The 22,907-nt window shown below is 41.1% G+C and overlaps 1 protein-coding gene across 1 annotated transcript in view; it reads right to left on the bottom strand.

The window, feature by feature from the left end:
- The window catches only part of Npsr1 (neuropeptide S receptor 1), a 149,931-nt gene that overhangs the window by 112,330 nt on the left and 14,694 nt on the right, over positions 1-22,907 (bottom strand). The window contains exon 2 of the mRNA XM_004652295.3: positions 7,985-8,117. Within this exon, the coding sequence (XP_004652352.2) occupies positions 7,985-8,117 (133 nt within the window). The remainder of the gene's footprint in view (positions 1-7,984; positions 8,118-22,907) is intronic.

Raw genomic sequence — 22,907 nt, 5'->3', positions numbered from 1 at the left:
TCAAGATTATGCCTGTACCTGAAATCCTAGTAAATTCTCTTTGACCTTGGTGGCCTAGAAGGATAGTGGCCAACTTGAAAGCCACTTCTTTCTTTGTAGTAAAATTATTTCTAAAAACACTGTCCAAATAAATAAAAAAGAATTTTCACTTAATTTCACACAATTATAAGAATGCTCATTGAATAATTGCTGATCACCTCACATTGGGGTAAACTTAAATGGTTGGTAATCTCAGAATTTTTCAGTCTAATGGAAAAAAATCATCCAATGGGTCGATGTTGTATATAGAGAATGCAGTAAGTGTGCCCTTCCCAAGAAAAGAGGTAGGAAGAGGAGTGCAAGATGAGATAATATGAAATATGTTTGTCCTTATCTTGTTTTCTGACATGAAACTTCCAAATTCCTTTCAATTGCCAGTGTTCCCTGAGTTCTGTGTGCTGGTTTAGCAAATTAATAGAAGAAGGTTGTGGATAGTTGAGTTTTGTAATCACTGGTCAGAAGCCCAGAGAAAGCAATAGGCCTCTGAAGTTGGGGGAAGCAGTCGTAGGGACAGTGTCTTCAACCTGAGGGATCTGATGATGTCTCCAGAGTGCATCAGAACTAAATGGGCCTAGAGGATACCCGCCTGGAGTCTGCTACTTGCTGGCTGAGGGGACAACTTCATGCTTCTTGAGGTCTGAGAAGTCTTCGGTAGGATAGTGTGGTATGAGTGCAGAGGAAGCTGTTTCTTTACAGAATGGCACTCTGAGAGAAGCCTCTTTAAGGCTTTAAAGCAAGGGAACTGGAGAATGTATTACTCACTTTAGTCTTTACTGTGGTCAATACCTGACAAGAAACAGCCGAATGAAGAAAGCTTTGTTCTGGCTTATCGTTCTAGGGGGTATAGCCTGCCATGTTGGAAGGTATGGCAGCGGGAGTAGAAGGCTGGCTGGTCACATGGCATCCACAGCCAAGAGGCAGAAAGGAAAAAGGAACTGGGGCTGGTTATAAGACTTCACAGCCTACCATCAGTGATCCCCTGCCTCCAGCAAGGCTCTAGCTCCCAAAGGTTTCACAACCTTCCCATGTAGCACCATCCACCGAGCACTAACTATTTAAACATATGAGTTTATGGTGACATTTCACATCCAAACCACAACAGTGCATGAACAGAGATCTGTCGTCTGAATTTCTTCACTCTTGATGGAAATAAAGGTATAGAAGACAAGCTATGGCCAGAGACTGCTATTGACCTCTGGTTCCCCCCACCCTTGGGAAGAAAACCTAATTATCTTTGGTTAATGAATGTATATTAAAACTTATATAATAAATAATTGCCCAGTCTTTTCTTCAGTTGGGGATGGTAAGTGAAATTCAAGGCAAAACCTGTGGTTGGGAGTTCTGGGAATGCCAATGAAAGGAAGGGAAGATAATTGGCATGTGTTCCTCTATCCTTCCTCTCATCTTCCTCTGTAACTGGAATTTGGACATGACGGCAAGAATTCTAGTATCTGTCTTGAACCAAGAGGTAGCTATACAACAGGCTGAGCTCGAGGATGACATTCTTCTAATAAAGCAGAAATATAAAGAAGTCTGGGTCCCCAGTGATAAGTTCACTCAATATGAGCCCTAGAATATTAGCTCTGAACTTGTTTACATGAACTAAAAAATCAATCCATAGGAATGCAACCCCATTATTAGCTATATTTTATGAATGTGAAGCTGAATCTAACCCCAACTGATTCACCAACTTAAGTTATTGAAAGACAAGATGTAAAAGATGTTCTTTCAAGAATCACTGAAAGCTACCAGCTTACAAGAAGGAAGCTGTTTTCAAGTTGTATGTCCTGATGAAAAAATAGTGTTTCATAAACAACATTAGATCAGCCTGGCCTGACAATACCAATTAGCGTTGATTTTCCTCCCTGAAATAATGCTTCTGAAATTAGCTTTCCAGACACACTGGCACTGATGAGGTCACTGGAGCTGATCTAAGGAGCACACTTCCATACCTGCCCAAATAGCTGGGTTTATGAAGTAGGCAGAACAATAGCAGGAGATGTTCACAAATGCACTCGGTTTTAATGATAGGTGCAGGAGGGCATCACAGAGACAAAACGTAGCTACTTAGTTATCTAAACAGTGAGAAGATCAATAGGCCCTTAGGAGCATAGATGGAGGTAGGACAGGTTTCCTGGGTAGGGTGACAACTTCTGGTTTCCATCTCCTCCGAGTCACGAAACTCCCAGGGAGGATTATGACTATTGTATTCTTTCACAGATTCCTTTATGAAGAAAAAAAGGTGCAGAGAAAGTCTCTCCTGCACTCTCTCATCTTCAAGTGCCTTAGCTCAAAATAATCAGTACACCAAGCTGGGTGTTTGGTGGTGGACCTCCCTGAACTCCTTCAGGAGTATGTTGCTTGAGAAAATGTGGCTGGACTCCAAAGCCTAAGTGAGCTCCGTAGACAAACCTGAGCCAAGTCCTGCTTCTCTGGCAAAATAAGTGAGGTTCAGGTCTTTTGGAGAACATGCACTCTTCACTGATTCAGTGAATCAGGTTTACAAGAAGCACAGTAGCCATGTTCACAGTGGCATTCTCAGAACAGGAACGTGCTTCCAACTGCCCTACATATTGAGTTAATCCCACCACAACCCTGAGAGGTTTGGACTGGGGTGGTGACTTAATTCAGGTGTTCCCCATAAACTTAGGTATTCTGTGTGCCAAGTCCCCCGGCTGATGGCAATTGGAAACTAAAGCCTCCTGGAGGCAATGTATTGTTGGGTGTGGGCTTATGGGTGTAATAGCCAGCTCCCCCTTGCTAGTGTTTGGCACACTCTCCTGTTGTTGTAGTCTACCTTGCGTTCACCAGGGGGTGATGTCCACCCTCTCTGATCATGCCATTGTTTTCCCCTGCCATTGTGGAGTTTCCCCCTCCCACAAGCTGCTCTTGGCTGGGTGATTTCTACCAGCAGTGCGAACCTGACTGCAACAACTGGGAAACTGATATTCCGAAAAATTGTTCCTCCTCCAAGACCTCAGAGGCAGCAAGTAACACGCCTTTCAATACCAACCAAATTCACGAACCTTAAACACTTGCAAAGCAAAATGTTCATTAAAAGGAGGTGAGTTTGTGGCAATCTTCGTGCATGGTAGTTTACAGAGCAATGAAACTTTAACAGGATAGTATCTCCAATTAAAGTATTAGGTAAATAGCAACTCAAGAAATATCTTCGGTCCTGAGCCTTTCCAAAATCTGGAGAAAGAATTGACTTCCCCAGAAGATTTGAAGTAGGACATTTTCAAATGGGTGAGACTTGTATTCCATGACATTGGCTACTTCCCCATCTTTTCTTTTTCCCTTGGGCAAGGAATAGGTAACAAACCAGACTGAAACCCAAGCAGCCTTCCTCTCAATCCTGATCCTTTAATGACTGAACAGTCCACTTCCTCACGAAGCAGACGATTCATTGGCACCCAGGATAGTGGAAATTTGGTTAGATGATGCAAAGCCAGGACTCCAGTGGCAACATAGGTAACAAATGAATGAAGACCCCAATCCTTTCTCCCAATCTTCTCCTCCTCAGGGTTCTCAGAAGCCCCCACAATCCAGGAAGGAATGATGGGTATGAAGGATAGCACACATTTCTAGAAAGGGCTTCTCTAGTATCGGACATTTACAGCCATTGAGGCACTGGGGGATTAGAGGCCTTTGGGGGTGAGGTGGGGAACTTCCTGAGTTCCCGTCCTCCATGAGTAGTTGCCAACTAGTCAGGCCTATGTAGGCAGGAAGTCCAGATGCTCAGCTAGAGATATTTTTAGTTGAATCATAGCACTTTGAAATGTTTTTTTTTTCTTTTTGAGGTTTATTTGGTTTATTCCATATTTAGCTCGTACAGCCTCCTGCCCCGGGTTACTCTTCTGTTCCCGCGTGCTAACTCCCACTCACTGGTTAAATATGTTGGCAGCAGGCTCTAATTTTGCAACATTGACTTCCATTATTCCACAGTGTTTCAGTGCACCCGTGGATCACTCACCCACACCGAGGCCCCTTGGCGCGGTGCGGCCTGCAACATGTGAGAGCTCAGAACTAGAGGAAAGAGTGGCTGGGTCTCAATGTTTTAATCTACCATGCGGGCTGGAGAGATGGCTTAGTGGTTAAGCACTTGCCTGTGAAGCCTAAGGACCCCGGTTCAAGGCTTGATTCCCCAGGACCCATGTTAGCCAGATGCACAAGGGGGAACACGCGTCTGGAGTTCCTTTGCAATGGCTGGAGGCCCTGGCGTGCCCACTCTCTCTCTCTCTCCCTCTCTCTCTGCCTCTTTCTCTGTCTGTCACTTTCAAATAAATAAATAAACATAAAACAAAAAAAAAATTTAATCTACCATGCACTGCATGACATGAGGCAAGGCTTCTTGGTACCGTAATTTCCTTAACTGTGGAAACAGGATAAGGCCCATACTAGGCCATGGGGCCATTGTGAGAATTAAAGAAGATAATCTATGGAAAGAATTTAACACAGAGCCTATTCATAATAAACACTTTATAGAGCTTAGTTTCCATTAGTGGGGTCTTGTTTTCTACTGACGTTCTCTGTCACCTTACTTCAGCCACCCAGTACTTAGGTGCCATTGAATTCGGCCATCTCTCCAGTATATATCTGGAAATATTTTACCCATGAACACGTCTTTAATTCTTTACACTATTTTATCCTTCACTAAACTAATCTGATGACATTTTGTAGACCATTCCTTCTTGGACCCTTCATTTCATCCTGTCGCCATGGTCTCTTAGCCAGCACTTGGATCAGAATTTCCTTGTCTTCCTATGATCTCGTGTTATCAGCAACATCTGTCCGTAGATAATTGGTGTCCTCATTTTGTACACTTTGGGTGGCTTTACAGCAGTCAACACAGTAGGGGATGAGAGCCTCAGCTGACAGAACGTGGGCGAGGATGATGGCCTCAGAAAACTGACAGGAGAGATGCTCAGGAAAGCCTGAACTTCTGCACAAGACACCCAAAGCTGAGCTCTGGCAATAGCTGTGTTTCCTCGGGAACTTCTGTTCCTCCAAACTAGGCCTCACCTGATCTGAACCATTTGCAACGTTCTGATGCTCTGTATATCCTCTCTGCAATGAGTTATTTTTGCCACATTCTACCAAATTCTTTTTAAGTTAATTTACCTATCCGAGAGAGAGAAAGAGGGAGAGAAAGAAAGGCAGACAGTGTGAGAAAGAATGGACACACCAGGGCCTGTAGACACTGCAAACGAACTCTAGACACATGTGCCACTCTGTGCATCTGGCTTTATGTGGGTCCTGGGGAATTGAACCTTTAAAAAAGACCCCACAGGTCTAAAGAGATGGCTAAGTGATTAAGCACTTGTCTGTGAAGCCTACAGACCCCAGCTCGAGGCTCAGTTCTCCAGGACCCATGTAAGCCAGATGCACAAGGTGGCGCATGCATCTGGAGTTCTTTTGCAGTGGCTGGAGACCCTAGCATGCCCATTGTCTCTCTACCTATTTGCCTCTTTCTCTCTGTGTATTGCACTCAAATGAATAAATGAAAAATAAACACAAATATTTTTTTAAAAGACCCCACAGAGTTGAATATTTCTTTCTCTTTGTGAAATGAATGAGGAAAAGCCATTTTTAAGCCAGGACTAGAGCCCTCATGAGAACCTGATCTTGATGCTGAGCTCTCCACCTCCAAAACCGAGTAAGCCACCTAGTCTATGATGTTTTGCGAAATCAACATGAGTTATATGTTTCCAAAATATAGTGCTATGAAGAAGTCGTCAGTAGACACTCCCATTTCAAAAGGAAGAAGCAGGCTAGGTGAAAGGGATAGTAGACCCAAGCAAGCCCACGACACAAGAGAACAGATGGCATGAACGCGTACGGCTCTGGAATAACCATTTCATGTGCTATCTTCACACTATGAGTTTTGGAAGCCGGATTTCACAGTTTGGAAAGTTGTACGGATGCTCTCATGGTAGGGAACTTCATGCCTATAGCTCTTCCAGGCTGGGGTTTCAGCCTCACTGTTCTGGGGTCTTTTGGGTAGCCTCACTTACCTGGCTTCCCTGAGGACTGTCTTCGTGGGATTTCTCTATGAAGCCAGCAGCCCTGGGACTGTCTGTCTGCCTTTCTTTCTTTCCTTCCTTCTCTCTTTCTTTCTTTCTTTCTTTCTTTCATTCTTTCTTCTTTTCTTTCTTCCTTCCTTCCTTTCTTTCTTTCCTTTCTTCCTTTCTTTCCTTTTTTCTTTATTTCTTCTTTTCCTTTCCTTAACTCATTTTGCAGAACTCTCTGTAGTTTAAATCATGAATGTCCCCCAAAAGCCTATGTGTTGTTGAAGAGTAGGTCCCTAGCCTCTTGAGAGGTGGTGGAATCTTTAGAGTTAAAGGCTAGTTGGAGAGAAGTTAGGTTATTGGAGGTGTATCCTACATGGGGATATTGAGGGCCTGTGCCCTCCTCCATCTGCCTCATTGCTCAGGCCACCACGAAGTGAGTATGCTCCTCTTCCTCATGTTCCCACCCCAGTGTACTCTCTGGTCAGAGAGCCAATGGCAATGGAGCCCAGTGGTGATGAACAGAAGCCCCTGAGACCGTAAGCCATAGTAAACCTTCCTTCTGATTACTTCTGTTATTCTGCCATAGCAGTAGAAAGCTAGTACAATTTATTATCCTTTTGATTTTAACCTTTCTGTATATCCTTTTTAATTTATACATCTTTTATGAAGTAATTCTAGCCGGGAATTTTTGAATCTACAATGATGATACTGTTATGTTCATTGAAATCTGCCTTTAGTCCATGCACAATTAATTCAACTACTAATATAGTCAATTAATTTTTAGCTTATTTTCTTACCTCACATTTTATTATTGGCTATAGATTGCTTTGGTTAGTCATTCCCCTTTATCATTTGTAAAACATTAGTATTTTCTTTTTTTGTTCCTTATATGTACTTAGTTTTGTTTTGTTTTTTTTATTTGAGAATGACAGACACAGAGAGAAAGACAGATAGAGGGAGAGAGAGAGAATGGACGCGCCAGGGCTTCCAGCCTCTGCAAACGAACTCCAGATGCATGCGCCCCCTTGCGCATCTGGCTAACGTGGGACCTGGGGAACCGAGCCTCGAACCGGGGTCCTTAGGCTTCACAGGCAAGCGCTTAACCGCTAAGCCATCTCTCCAGCCCTATACTTAGTTTTGATTGATGTCACTTCCTCCTCTCTACCTTCCTGTTCCCCACACCTCTATGCTTTCCCACCTCAGTATTCCCTTTCTGATTTCCACATCACTTAAGATCTATTATCCCCCTTAACTACCTATCCCTTAAGCCTCTCTCCTTTTCCCCACTCATGAGTCCCTTTCTTGTTTTTTGGCACCTACATATTCTCACTCCCACATAAACAAATATATATAGAAACCTAAGTTAAGATTGTGTATATCTGTACCCATGTTACCTCACTTAATATAGTCTTTTCCAAGTCACCTATTTTCCTGAAAATGTCATAATTTCATTTTGCTTATGGCTGAATAAAATTCCATTGTATATTTGTAGCACATTTTCATCATCTATTCATCCACTGATGGACATCTAGACCGATTCCATGAGCTTGGTATTGTACAGACAGCACTAACAAGCATGAGTGAGCACTCATTTCTGTAGTAGGTTTTCTAGGATGAATCCCTTAATCTTTTAACATAGGACAATATAGCAAAATAATTTTACTATATACTAGGGAGGCTGTTGTGTACAAAAATTGAAGCCCTGTAGATTTATTTTGGTGACATTGATAATGGTCTTTCCAATTCTGTAGAATAAGGATTTACTTTTACAATGGAGTTTCATGGACATGTTAGTGTATAAAACTTTGGAGGATTTATATCCCCAGTTCCTCCCAATTTTGCCCATGCTTTTGGTTGTCATCATCCCATTTCCACTGCTGGGAGAATTGAAAGCAGGAGCTTCCTCCTCTCCCTTCTGTACAGTTACTGACCTGTGATGGCCAGCTGAGTCACAAAGAAGGTCATCCGGGACTTTCTCTTCCTCCTCCACGTGGAGAACAACACAGCAGAGTTTCCAACAATGGTGAAGACAAAGAGGACCCACAGCGTTATCAACTGCTCTGTCTGAAAAATAAAGATAAATAGAGCAGCTGTTAAAAGGCGCAAGTCCATGAAGGTGCTGTTTCAATGTGGATGGGGTGAGCACGGACTCCTCTGGGCCTGGCTAAGTTCTTGTGGTTCCTCAGGTCCCTTATCTCCACCTGGGGAAGTTGAGCTCTTGCTTATATTAGCAGCAGAGTAAACTGATCTCTCTCTCTCTGGCTCTTTCCCTCCCTCCCTCCCTCCCTCTCCACTTCCCTTTCCCTATCTGTATGTGTGTGAAAACCAAAACCAAACAAGAAGTTTTATGCTTTCCCTAAAAAACTTTAACTCTATGTGAGAGGCCAAGGCACATAAGACTATACTATAGTCACAAAAGTATGCATACTTGTAGTGTCATGCTAAGTAGGAAACATGATTAAAAAAAACTATATATTGGGCATAATTACAACTCTGAAAAAAATTATATACATAGTAAAAGGACTGGGGTGCACTAAAATGCTAGCAATGGTTATTTTAGGTTGTATAATTATAGGCTATCTCTTCTCTTTTTCTTTCGGCAGGTTTCATACGTTAGGAATATTAAAATTATGCTGAACAATGTGTAATTGGTTAAAAAAGAAAAAGAGAACAAGGATGCCACTCACTTAAAATGCCAAGTCCCTCATATAACATTATGATCACTTCAAATGGAGACACCTATTTGTTTGATGTTCATAGCCCAGAATAAGCTGAAGCCCAAGACACCAAGATAAAATTGATTCCCAGTGGGACATGACATGAAGCTTCTGGGAAAAGAGCATGGGACTATAGGGACCCAGGGGAAGATATAATGATAGGCCATCAATATCTGAAATCAGAGGTCAGATAGCTCAACAGAGACATCATCAGTCCAAGAAGTCTAGGGAGTATCCTTGTATCAGACTGAGAATGGAGCCAAAATGCTTCTCCTATTTACAGAAGATAAGAGGAGCCAGAAGACTTCTCAGGTAATGGTTAAATTCTGTGTGTTTATAAGGCTAGAGGAGGAAGCATTGCTCTTTGGTCAAACACTAGACCGAGACATTGAAATGAATATATTTTGTAGATGTGATCAACATCCATTATCAGCTCATTTTAAGTGAAGCAGGTTATCCTCTGTAATATGGAAAAAAGTTTTATCCATTGAGCCATTTTAAGTTGAAAATATCATAAGTGTATTTAAATGCACCAGACCTATCAAACATCCTTAAGTGTGCTCAGAACATATTTAGCCACAGTTAGACAAAAACATCTAATACAAGGCCCATTTTATAAAAGTATTAATATTAAATGCTCATTTAACTTCTTAAATACCATGGTGATAGTACATTATAGAATGTCAGCTGTTTCCTTTCATGACTGCATGGCTAATAAGGAGCCACCACCCAGTGTACCTACCCAGTATCAAAAAATAGTATCATACCCCATGTTACTAGCCCAGGAAAGGATCCAGACTCAAAATTCAAATCTGTTACTCAGGAAAAGAGCACTTGTTCAGCATGCACAAAGCCCTAGGTGGGAGGTTTCTCAAAAAGTCATAAACAGATCTACCATATCACCCAGCTATACCACTTCTTGACAGATACCCTAAGAACTCTACACTCTACTTCTTAGACACTTGCTAATTCATGTTTATTGTAGTTCTATCCACAATAGCTAGGCAATGGAATCATCCTAGATGCCCATCAGCTGATGAATGGCTTATTAAGTTCTGGTATATATGACAATGGAGATTTATTCAGCTTTAAAAAAAATGAAGCTATGCAGTTTACAGGAAAATAGATGGACTATAAAAGATTATGCTGAGTGAGATCAAATGCCACAAATTCTCCCTCATTATGTGGATCCTAGCTTCAAATTTCTGAACTACTGGGTATAAGTCAAAATGAGGATTTGTAGAGACCAGGAAGCTAGAAATGGGCAGTGGGAAGAGGGGGGTGTTTGTACAGGAGGTTAGCATAACACACAGGGCATGAAAGAGAGGTGGGTAATAGTGGGTGGGAAAGGGTTTAAGTGGGGAAAGGGGTAGGAGGATAAAAGGTTGATGGGGTGGTGAGAAGACAAACCAGAACCACAGATATGTGAATAATCTACATGGGAACCTACTACTTGGTAAGGCAACTTAAAATATAATTTCTGTAAAAAGTGTTTAAATGCCAGTCTCCTGCATAGATAGAGAAGCTGCTCCCAGAAGCCATAGAGCATTAATTAAGAAGCCAGTGTCATAGATGAGATACCTTCGTATAAGTTAAATATTTTTATTTATTTCTTTTGAGAGAGAGAGAAAGCTGGCACACCAGGGTCTCCAGCCACTGCAAACGAACTCCAGATGCATGTGCCACCTTGTGCAGCTGGCTTTATGTGCATACTAGGGAATCGAACCTTGGTCCCTTGACTTTTCAAGCAAGTGCCTTAACTGCCTGTCTCTCTGTCCCCCAATAAATTTTTGATAAAGGATGCAACAGAGGCCTGTAAAACAATATTGGCCATTGTGATTGCTCTTGGTTACCTACCGAAACTTGGTGAAAATAATCCCAGGATTCGGTTGCAGAACATAAAGAAAACTAGCAAACTAGAACTGAGCTTTAAGCTTCCTCTATGCTGGGCAGCTTTCTTCATGCAAGAAAGTTCTAGGCAAGTTGATTAGTGGAGAAAAGTCATCAACAATTCTACCCAAATGTGAATTCTGTTCACTTCACAACTGACCCACAAGGCAAAATGTACATATGGATATAGCACTGGCATAAAAGCTATGGAAGAAACCAGCTATTCTCTGGTTGAATTTGAGACCCATTCCACAGGAAGAAAGTCATGTTTGGTTCTACAAATCTGGCCAAAAGTCTGTGACTAGGGTCTTAATCTCTAAGAGTGAATCCAACATTGTGGTTATGATAATAGGACATAAATTCCTTCTAAAAAATCAAAGTTTGTTCCCCCAGATTGGAACTGCTCACAGCCTCAAATACAGAAAGTTTCATTATGCAAAGGACAGAGGTTAATGCAGAGCTGTGTAGCTGGCAAAGTTAACAACAAGCAATTAGTGTATGCTCAGCCTTAAACATGAGATGTAAACCACACCCTCTAAGGGAGGAAATCTATCAGAAGAGGGGACAGAAAGAATGGAAGAACAATTGGATGGGAAGTGAGGTTGTATAATGCTATCTTTTGGATACAAGTCAGCTACACTCATGAATTCACAGAAGATATCGTTTGCTGCACAAAATTGAGCCTGGCAATATTTCATCATAGATGAGAGAGAGGCCGATGAGACCTCACACCTCTCAGAATAAACGGAGCCAGCTCTTGTTTACTGGGAGATGGGGAGTCATGTCCTATAGTGGTGTGACCACTGGTAGCTTACTGATTCTTTAATAAATAGCCCCCACCCATGTGGGCCTGCTACCAAACAGATTTTGCTGTGAGGTTAATGATTTACCAAGATGACTTGAGTAAACTATTTTCTTTGATTTTTTTTTTCCTTGTGCAATGTGGTTGGGTGGTCCATATCACAATGCAAAAGGTTTCAGTACTGTCATACGCCTCTTCCAAATGTTTAAATCCATTTCATATTAATTTCATCTGGATCTAAATAAGCAAATTCGATAAGTGAATCAAGCCTGGCTACTGACATGCTACTCCTATTAGTTTTCTCTTCTAGCCATTTTTCTAGAGAAAAAAATCTATTGCTCAATTTCCCTTTGGATTCATTTTCCTGATTTTAAAATCAAAGCTCTTCTGTCTTTGAACTCTGCTAATATTTTGTACTTGAATTTTTACACATTCATGTAAACCTCAGTACAGGACTACTACTTACCTCCTTTTTGGAGGAATAAACTTATTTTAAGTGAAAGGCAAAAACTTTTATTTATAATTAATTTTACCTACTAATATTCAAGGACTCTCTAAAGAGATAGTGCCTTAGAAAGAACTGACCTGGAAAGAAAGAACTTTCTTATACTTCCTCAGTATAAGAAAGTTGAGTTTGGGTTCTGATGAATGCTTTTCCATATTTAAAAACAAAACCAATTAGTGAGTAGTTCTGGGCAATAATAATGAATATAAAAATAATGGTGACAATTTTCTACATCTCATTGTCAACTGAGGTACTGTATATTACTTAATTTATTGAAATAATTATTTATGTCTTTTGGACATTATTGTTATAAACTATGTTTAAGCCTACAATTGTTGATTTTTCATTATGTCAAAATCAATATGTTTGTGATTACCTCTATGAATGATGATGTAAACAATTAAAGGAGATTATTAGTTTATTTCATGAGGAAAATTCTAAGAGACTGATATGGTATAGTGAGATGTGTAAGGTTAGAATGAATGCTTTTATACTTTACCTCCGTGCCAGACCACAGAGAACGCTGTTTTGTTTAATTTTTTTTTAATTTATTTTATTTGAGACTGAGAGTGAGAGAGAATGGGCACATCAGGGCCTCTAGCCACTGCAAACAAACTCCAGATGCATGTGCTACCTTGTGCATCTGGCTTATGTGGGACCTGGAGAATCAAACCTGGGTCCTTAGACTTCACAGGCAAGTACCTTAAATGGCTAAGACATCTTTCCAGCCCAACACTGTCTCATTGACCTGAACATGCCACAATGATGACTTTTTTTTTTTAAACATTTTATTTATTTATTTGAGAGCGACAGACACAGGGAGAAAGACAGATAGAGGGAGAGAGAGAAAATGGGCGTGCCAGGGCTTCCAGCCTCTGCAAACGAACTCCAGACGCATGCGCCCCCTTGTGCATCTGGCTAACGTGGGACCTGGGGAACCGAGCCTCGAACCGGGGTCCTTAGGCTTCACAGGCAAGCGCTTAACCGCTAAGCCATCTCTCCAGCCCACAATGATGACTTTTATTTAACTCATTTTTGTAGGACTTGTGGATGCTTAATTCATTCCAACTCAATTTATTGAGAAAATATCCTGTGTAAAACACCAGGAATATTTTGTAAATAACACAAAAATGTGTGCCTTAGGAAGAGAAAGAAAGGACAAACCAATTTGATTAAAGGGAAATTGCTCAGGAAAACATTTAACATTTTATACGAAAAGGTTTAAGGTTAAGAAATAGTCAATATTCAGAAAGATTGTATAAAAAAATGTTAACCATATGTTGCTAAACAGACCGAGTTGGTTGAACCTGCTGACTGAGCCTGGAAATTCAGGCTGTGTTCGTGAATGTTTCAGTGCCTCAGACAAATGTGTATTTAAGTTAACTTATGTAAAATACAGGTCTTGAAACAAGCGGCTGTTTATTTTTATACTATTTTAGAATCTTCTGAAAATAAATTTTGACTATTTAAAATAAATAAATAAATAACCCCCACCCATAATTTTTCAACGGATCCTAATTTCACTCAGTGAGTCAAACAACAAATAAGCAAACAAAACAATGCATTAAATCAGCATAGGGGTCTATTGTAAAAAGAAAGGTTGCAGTAGAAAGGGGAGGGAGAAGAAAGGGTAATTGAGAGTATGGAATCAAAATGTGTTTTATACATGTATGAAAGTGTCAAAAAATAAAATGAACATATTGTAAAGAATTGTTATTAGTTAATTATGCCCTTTATGCTCATGCCTTTTTTCTTGCTTAATTTTAAGTAAAGGAGTATTAATGGTTAGCCTCAGAAGTTTTGAATACTTGGTCCCCAGCTGGTGTCAGTTTATGAGATAGAGTCTTACTAGAGAGGGGTGTATTGCTGGGAGCCCTGTTTTCCATGCATTATAAGCTGAAAGAACCCTTTCTTCCCATCAGGTGCTGGTCAAATAGTCTGTCCCAGCAATGGGAATGTAGTTGCAATAGCAGTATTCTCAACTTTATTTATGAAGCTTAGGAGCGTGGATTAGTTGGTTTTCTTGCTGCTTCAACAAATACCTCACAAAAGCAACTAAATAAAGAGTGAATTTCAACTTACAGTTATAGGTGCCTAGTTCATCATGGACAAAAACGGCATGAAAGCCAGAATATAAACCAGTTGGTCACATTCAATTCAGTCATGGAGAAGACAGAGATGGATGCTGGTGCTCAGCTCACTTTGTTCCTTGATTCAGTCTAGACTCTACCCCATGGAATGGTGCCATCCACAGTAAGAGTGGGTCTTCCATACCAGCTCAGCTAACCTAGAATCCCCCTCCCAAATATACATAGAAGATTATTTCCATGGTGATTCTAAATTCTGCCAAATTAACCATCACAGCTTAACCAATTGCCAACTTGACATTCAAGCATCTCATATTCAAGCCACAACCTTCCATCCCTGGTTCCCACAGGCTCAAGGGCTTCAAAAGCCCCCATAGCCTTTAACAGTTCCAACTCAACTCTATTCAAAAGTGTAAGTGCAGAGTCCCTTTTGAGACTCAGGCAAACACAACTGTGAGCAGATTCTACAGTATCAACAGACAGGTTCCATACGTCTAACACACATTCCTATTCCCCTTACAAAAGGGTGGAATGGAACCATTAATTAGGATGAAAGATCAGATCAAGAACAAAACCCAGTGGGGCAAACATCAAATCTTACAGCCACATCTGGTGTCTGAGGTTGATGATGGAATCATCTGGGCTCCAGAGGGTTTGGATAACCTCACCCAGGCAGCTCTTCTGCCTACAGCACACATAGCCTCTCTTAGAGAAGCTTCACTCCATGCCAGCAGTTTTCCTTCAGCAGATGCCCCGTCATTCCAGCATCTACCACATCCCAGGGTCTCCATTTCGACTTAGGACTCACATTCAAAATTCACACAGGGGCCTCTTGGAATTTCTATGGCAGTTTGAATGTAAATGTCCCCCACAGTCCCAGGTATTTTTGTTTGAGCTTCCTACTTAGTCCTCAGCTGGTGGACTTCTGGGAAGGTGGAGTCTTGCTATGAGAGGTATATTGCTGGGAGAAGGTCTTTGGATTTGATGAGTCTAGTCCTCTGTGTGTTCTTGCTCTTCTCTGCTGTGGATGTGACAAAATGAGCCAGCTCCCTCACCATGATGAAGCTTCTCCTTGAAATTGTAAGCCTGAAAAAAAAAAAAAACCATTTGCTCCTATAAGCTGCTTCTAGTTGGGAGTTTTGTCCTAGCAATGAGAAACTAGCTGTTACCAAAAGATTGTTACTAAGAGTGGGGTCTTTGTTGCTATGAATCTGGTTTTTGTTTAGTTGAAACTGCTGTGCAGGAGAAATTGGACTAGAGAAGCCTTGCAGTTCTGTAAGCAGAGCTTGATGGGCTATTATGGTGAGAGTTTGAAAATCATAAATGAGAGAGAATTGTGGACTATGAAGGTGTGGCTTATGATGTTTCAAAGCAGGGAAAGGAAGAATTTGGTTGCGACTGGGCTGCTGGCAGAAAGGCTGGTTGCATTCTTCCTGTATTCTAGGAATTTTAGAAAAATTTTATTTAGAAGTCATGGACTGGGCTGGAGAGTTGGCTTGGCAGTTAAGAAACTTGCGTGCCATGCCTAAGAACCCAGGTTCAATTCTCCAGGCCCACGTAAGCCAGATGCACAAGGTAATGTATGCAGCAGGGCCTCTAGCCACTGCTGATGAAATCCAGACGCATGTGCCACCTTGTACCTCTGTCTTTTGTGGGTTCTGGGGAATCAAACCAAGGTCCTTTGGCATTGCAGGCAAGTGCCTTAACTGCTAAGCCATTTCTCCAGCCCTAAAATAAACATTTTAAAAGTAATGAACTGGTGTGCTTTGTGAAAGTAAGAACAGAAAAATATGAATATTACAAAGTTGACAAAGAAAGCAATGTAAGCTAGTTTAAAGTTATAGGTCCTGAGGCTGATTTTAGGCTACTTAAGTTGCAATTGTTAAGGATATTACCATTAAAGATGGGCCTACTGTTCTGCATTGGAACAATGAGAAAGATGCTCTCATGGTGAAACTGAACCCATTGAAGACTCAAGCTAGTAAGACGCAAATTCTTTTGAAATGAGGGGTCCTGGAGGAGTATCCTACTCCTCAAGGTTGAGTTTTATTTCTCCTTCCATTTCTCAATTTCTACCTGTAATGAACCTTTTCTAAACCTTTTCCTATGGCCTGTGGATTCCATTCATCCAGTTCCTAGGAGCCTGGAGGCCACTCACTCAGTAGAAGTTTTGCATCACCGTTGTATTTTCTGGCTCCCTAACTCCTGAGTCATTGCTCTCCCAAGAGCTGAAAATGGCTCTGCCACACTCAACAACACCCACAAATTCTCATATCAGTAGAGGGAAATTCTCTTGTACTTTCACAGCATTGATGGTTTGAGATCATAACATTCTCCTTTGTAGGCATACATTATGAATGTGAAGTGAAGGAATATTGCTTCAAAGGTTCTCTGGTAATTTTGCAGTAATACATTTTGATAGTTAGAGATTCTTGATTTGTTTTTCCCCTTCAATATTCTTGAAGTTTAGACACTGAGTTATTTGGGTTAGGTCTTTTTCATTATGATTCCTTCTGACCTTTTAATATAAAAATATTTCATTTTAAAAGTCAGGTAAATTGCCTTCCTTTCTGGCTTTCCTGCTTATTTCCACCCTGATCTATTTTCACTTTTCATTACATGGGTCTCTGTGGTTTCTGCATTTTTCCTCTTTCTTGTCCATCAGATTTATCTTTGTGTCATTAGCTATGAATTCTAGGAGAATTCCACTAGTGTTTTTATATCCTACTGATCAAGTTATCTCTGCACTCTAAGTTCTTTGAAGTAATGGTATTTTCATGTTAAAACAATATTTTTTCTGAACTTAGCTATGCCCCTTTTTGTAATGCAATATTCTTTCAAGCATGCTTTGAATACAAATAAGAGAGTTTTCTCCTATTTCTTTCAATAAATGTTTTGTAGAGAGAAGGATTTTGGTACTTTAAGCAAATTCTTTCTTTCTTTTATTTTTTTGAAAATTACATAATGCTCTATATGTCTAGCATTCTATTTTTTTTTTTTCCAGCCTGATTGGTGGCTAGGAGAATTGCTTTATTTCTGCATTCATCTAGTAGTGCTTTGGTCACCGTTGAACTCTTTCAACCTCCTATAAAGAAGGAAGGAAAACTTAGATTGTTTTGATATTTCTTCACCAGGCAGAAACCTCTTTGCTCACAGTGAGTTGGGTGAAAACAATGTTTGGAAGTAGGAGAGGCCACAGTGGGATATCAGGAAATGGAAGATACAGGGATGTTTTCCTCACTGAAACTAATCCTCACCAGTACCATCTATGATTCTGCCCAAGTGTTACATAGCCAGGCATCTCTACCTCTGAGCTGGAAGAAGGCACTGGCCACCATGCCCTTCTGTGAGGTCTGAAGCATTCCCAGCTGCCTTAGCCTCAGCTGCTGGACTCTGATGGAAATTCTGGCTCCAGCCTCTTCCCTGATTTCCCAAGGAACCTCACCTCAAGTGGGAACACATCCTCATCCATTTGCTCTGCACCTAGACCTGCTTAAGTCCTCTGCACTTAGAGAAATTCTCCCAGTTTTCCAGTATGTGAGGTGTTAATCACTCCCTTCTTCCTCTTCCTCGTCATTTAATCTTCTTTAGTATCGGGGACTGAATCTAGGGCCATGGGCAACATAGCCAAGCATTCTAGGAGCAAGCTATATGTCCAGCCCTCTTTTTACTTTTGATTTTGAGACAGGGTCTTAGTAAATTGTTCAGACTGGTCTTGAGCTTAATGTGTGGCTGAGGCAGGTTTTGAACTTGCTATCTTCCTGCCTCGCCTTCCTGAGTATACAGGTTTAGAAACCTGTGTTCCCATGTCCAGCTTCCTATATTTAAGTGCTGATATAAAATATTTTCCAACTAAAATTATATTCTGATAATATTTAGATGCAGGTGGAAAGAGAACAAAATTGAACAAGGGGCTCTTGCACTGAATGGCAATGCTGTCATTCCACACGAAATCCCACTTTATGTTTCCCTTCCTTCATATTACTCCATGATTGTGGTAACTACAGTCAAGCCACAGTTCTATGAAAATCAATATTATAGTACATAAATAATTCACTTTTCACTTGATAAGTTGGCGAGTCTAGTGCTAATAATAAAATTCATATTTCCAGAAAATATTTTTTGGTCTAATGGGAATGTAAGGAAGAGCTACTTCATTTTTGTTCAGCCAGTCGACTGAGATGCCCACTCTCTGGAGCTTGCTTAGGATTCAGCTCTTGTCCACTAGAAACAGCAAATGACAAACACTGCAAATTAAATCACCTTAATTTGCTGTATCACTGAACTGGAGGTCATCTCTCCAGAGTACTGGGCAGTCAGTTGAAGCTTGGGCTGAGCTTTGTCTCAGGTTCTTAAGGTAGGCCTGTTTGGGGCTGGGAGATACTAAGAACTCTGTATACAGGTCTCTTCTCCTGGGGATTGGCTGATGTCTCTGGGACAAGCTGAGCATATCCTGTGCAAACATGTCCACAACACCCTTTCTCCTTCAGATTTTTCTATCTAAAGATGATGTTCCTTTACCTTATGAAATTCAAGAAACTTCCAAGTGGAGGAAGTCCCATTCTCTTGATTTCTGGAGTCTTCCTTAGAGCTATGCTTATTTATTTGTCTCTAATTCATACAATATCTATTAATTATATAATATGTAGCAGGCAAATATAACATAAAATATTGATGCTAAAAGAAAGAATAAAATATGAGGCAAATTATATTCAGTCAAGTTTTTTTAACTTATTTATTTATTTGAGAGAGAGAGAAAGAGGCAGACAGATAGAGAGAGAAAGAGAATGAATGGGCACACCAGGGCTTCTAGCCACTGAAAACTAGCTAATGTGGGTCCTGGGGAGTAGAGCCTTGAACCGGGGTCCTTAGGCTTCACAGGTGAGCTCTTAACCGCTAAGCCATCTCTCCAGCCCATATTCAATCAACTTTTAACCCTGCTTCATCAAGTAACACAAGGGCCATTAAATATGGAAACTGTTTCAGGCTCATTTATTCATTGTATTCTTACACACATTCTCCTCTCTCTCTCTCTCTCTCTCTCTCTCTCTCTCTCTCTCTCGCACACACACACACACAAACAAACAAAGAAAGTCCCAGGGTAATGTGAGGATTTGAGGAGTCATGTTAGTGGGACTTGAAGAAACAGAGCCAGGTGGGTGGAATGGTGAAGGCTGACTCCAGTTAGGGCCTTTGGTCCATGTACATGTGTGACATGTTTTAAGTGACAACCTCTCTGTACAAATATGAGAATAAAAACTAAAATCAGGGCTGGAGAGATGGCTTAGCGGTTAAGCACTTGCCTGTGAAGCCTAAGGACCCCGGTTCGAGGCTCGGTTCCCCAGGTCCCACGTTAGCCAGATGCACAAGGGGTCGCACACGTCTGGAGTTCGTTTGCAGAGGCTGGAAGCCCTGGCGTGCCCATTCTCTCTCTCTCCCTCTATCTGTCTTTCTCTCTGTGTCTGTCGCTCTCAAACAAATAAATAAATAATTAAAAAAAAACTAAAATCATCCTCAGTTGGATGTGACAGATAAGATTGTGAAGATGGAGAGCTCTACCTCAGAGCCTACCTCTTATCCAATAAAAATGGCTTCTTTAGTTCTAAGGATAGGTTTGAGGGCAAAGAAAAAACAGCTATCTTTGTATAATGATGCCTAAATTCACCCTATTTTTAATAACAATCAATTTAAGGTGTCAGATGAGCCTATCTGCATCTCCATTTATGACCCCCACCCCATGCTGATGATATCCTCAGCATCCTTCTTGTCCGTTGCAAACTAAAGTTGAGGACTAAATGCCCCCTAGTGGTTATGTGAAAGCAAAATTCCAGCCAGATGCTTAAATTCTGGTTGAAAGAAGAGTTGGATTTAGTTCCTTGAGGAACCTCCACACTGTTTTCCATTCTCACCAACAGTGAATAAGGCTTCCGCTTTCCCCAAATCCTAACACAGTTATGCTGTACTTGGAAATACACCCAAAGGGCTTTATATCCTACCACAGAGATACGTGTGTATCCATGTTCTCTGCTCCTCCATTCACAATAGCAAGGAAATGTAATGAGCCTAGATGCCTATCAACTGGTGGATGGGTAATGACAATGTAGTAAATACATACAATGGAATTTTATCTGGTTGTGTAGAAAATGAAATTATAAAATTTTCAGGAGGGCTGGAGAGATGGCTTAGTGCTTTAATGTACTTGCCTGTGAAGCCTTAGGACCCATGTTCAACTGTCCCGATCCCATATAAGCCAGATGCACAAAGTGACCCAAAGTTGCACATGCATACAAGGCCTCACATGTGCACAAGGTGGTACATGTGTCTGGAGTTTGATTGCAGTGTCTTGAGGCCCTGGTGTGCCAATTCTCTTTCTTTCTTTTTCTCTCTCTTGAGCTCTTTCTCTCATTTAAAAAAAATACAAAAAAACTGCAGGAAAATGGATGGAACTGGAAAATGTTATACTAAGTGAGGTAATCAGGCTCACAAAGAAAAAGTGCCACATGTTCTTTCTCATATGCTAATCATAGCTTCAAAATTTTACATTTGCATTTTGGAGTGAATGTCTCGAGATTCCAGGAACCAAGACAGGAGCCACAGGGGATGCATTAATGAGGTGTGGTTAGTGGGACATATGATATGAAAGCAGAGGGCGGGAATACTGAGGTCAGAAAGGTTTAAAGGTTTAAGAGATGGGGCAGGGCAATGCAGAAGAGGAAAGGGTTGGGGGAAGGCAAACAAAAACTGAGGATATATGAATAAGCACTATGGAAGCCTGCTACTTTAAAAGCTAATTTTTTTTTTAAGTGTAAATAGGGCTAGAGAGATGGCTTAGCAGTTAAGGCACTTGCCTGTGAAGCCTAAGGACTCATATTCGACTCTGCAGGTCCCACGTAAACCAGATGCACAGTGATGCAAGCATGCATAGTTGCACGTGTGCACAAAGGGGCACATGCATCTGGAGCTTGATTGCAGCAGCTGAAGCCCTGGCATGCCAATTCTGTTTTCTCTCTCTCTCTTTCTCTCTCTCTCACTCTTGCTCTCTCACACTAAAAAAAAAAAAAAGAAGAAGAAGAAGAAGAAATAAGGCCAATCTGTTGGGCTTGCTTCAAAAAAATGTAATCAAGGATGGAGAGATGGCTTAGTTATTAAGGTACCTGCCTGCAAACCCAAAGGACCTAGGTTCAATGCCCCAGGACCAACGTAAGCCAGATGCACAAGGTGGCACATGCATCTAGAGCTCATTTGCAGTGGCTAGATGCGCTGGCGTGCCCACACTTTCTTTCTCTCTCTGTCTCATTCTCTCTCAAATAAATAAATAAATACATATTTTTTAAGTGTGATCAAATAAAAAGAGAGAAATAAGAAACAGTTTGAATGGAAGTGCCTTGCATGAGTAGATAATGCTGATCCCAGAAGCCATAAATTATTAAACAAAAATCCCAGAGCTAGGGGTGTGGTATAATTCCCTGTGAGTTGTTGTTTAGGGATGGACCAGAGACCTCCAAAACAATACAGGCCATTGTCACTGCGTCACTGCCCTTGATTGCCCACCAAAACAAGATGGTAAGACCCCATTGCTGGTGATGTCACACACTGGAACTGCAGAACATAGAGAAATGAAGCAGGAGCTGAACTATCAGCTTCCTCCCCGCTGGCTAGTGTTCGTAGTGTGGGAAGGTGTTATGTAGGCAAGACAAAAGTCATCAGCAACCTTACTCAGCTGTGGACTCTGGGTGCTCTGCCAGACAACATATTCCTACTGCTACAATACTGGTACAATTGATATGAGAGTAACCAGCCACTTTCTGACTGAGTTTGAGGAGGGAATTCATCCCTGGTACTATAAACTTGCACAAAAGCCCATGGCTTGGGGAAGTCACAAGCCTGAGGCTGGGTACCTAATACAGCTGTTTTGCTAAATGGACATGTCAAACAGCCTTCAAAATGTTTACATTTATACCCATAGATTAGTGCTATTCTCAGCCTTGTTTAGAAAAGCTTCTTTTTGCAGACTCTAATGATACAGAAATTCATAATTGGTCAAAGTGCTGAGCATAAGTGATTTTTTTTTTTTTCTGTCTCAGCTGTAAAAAGGACATGGACATCATCTGCTCCAAGGTTCAAGCAACATAGCAAAAGGAGTGGGAAAAAAATGAATGATTCAGAATATGGGGAGGAGTGCTGGGCAATTCTGTCTTCTGGACAGGACACAGCAACTGCACTCATGAACTCACAGCAGCTGTGGTTACCTCTACAAGACCTTCACAAGACTGGGCCCAACAACCTGCTGTGATGGGTGGGGAGAGGACCCATGGGCCTGTCCCATTCTACCAGCAACAGAAGCACCAGTGTTTCTGTTCCTCTTAATGTGCCTCTTCTTGAGATTCCTTTTGGGCTGGTAAGAAGTTGTTCAGATTAGCCACAAATGAGATGGACTGAAAGTTTTGCAACAATTGAGTTATGAGATCCTGGTTGAATTCCCCATATACACCAGACCACAGCTGTCAGAAATCATTTGAAAAACCACCATGCTTTAAGTCTATGGAGTAATTAATATTTGCTGAATAAATGAAGTGTCTTCTATGTACCAAGAACTGGGATTAGCATTTAAATTGCTATTTAAGCTCTAGACACTTAAGTTAATAAAAAAAAATGTAGCATTTGGATAAATCAGGTCCAAATCTCTACAATTTGGAAATCAAACGACATTGTCCCTCACAACCTGCAAGAGTCTGGTTTCAGCCTCTTGCACACCAAAGCCACACATGCCTTATGTAAGATGGCCTCGTATTTGCATAAAGCCTTAGCCCATAGTTCTGCAGACTTTATCCCAAGATTGTGCATAATATTTAA

This window comes from Jaculus jaculus, chromosome 11 (assembly GCF_020740685.1).
Source record: "Jaculus jaculus isolate mJacJac1 chromosome 11, mJacJac1.mat.Y.cur, whole genome shotgun sequence".
In the NCBI taxonomy this organism is placed as follows: Eukaryota; Metazoa; Chordata; class Mammalia; order Rodentia; family Dipodidae; genus Jaculus; species Jaculus jaculus.
This window is presented reverse-complemented; position numbering and strand designations above follow the sequence as displayed.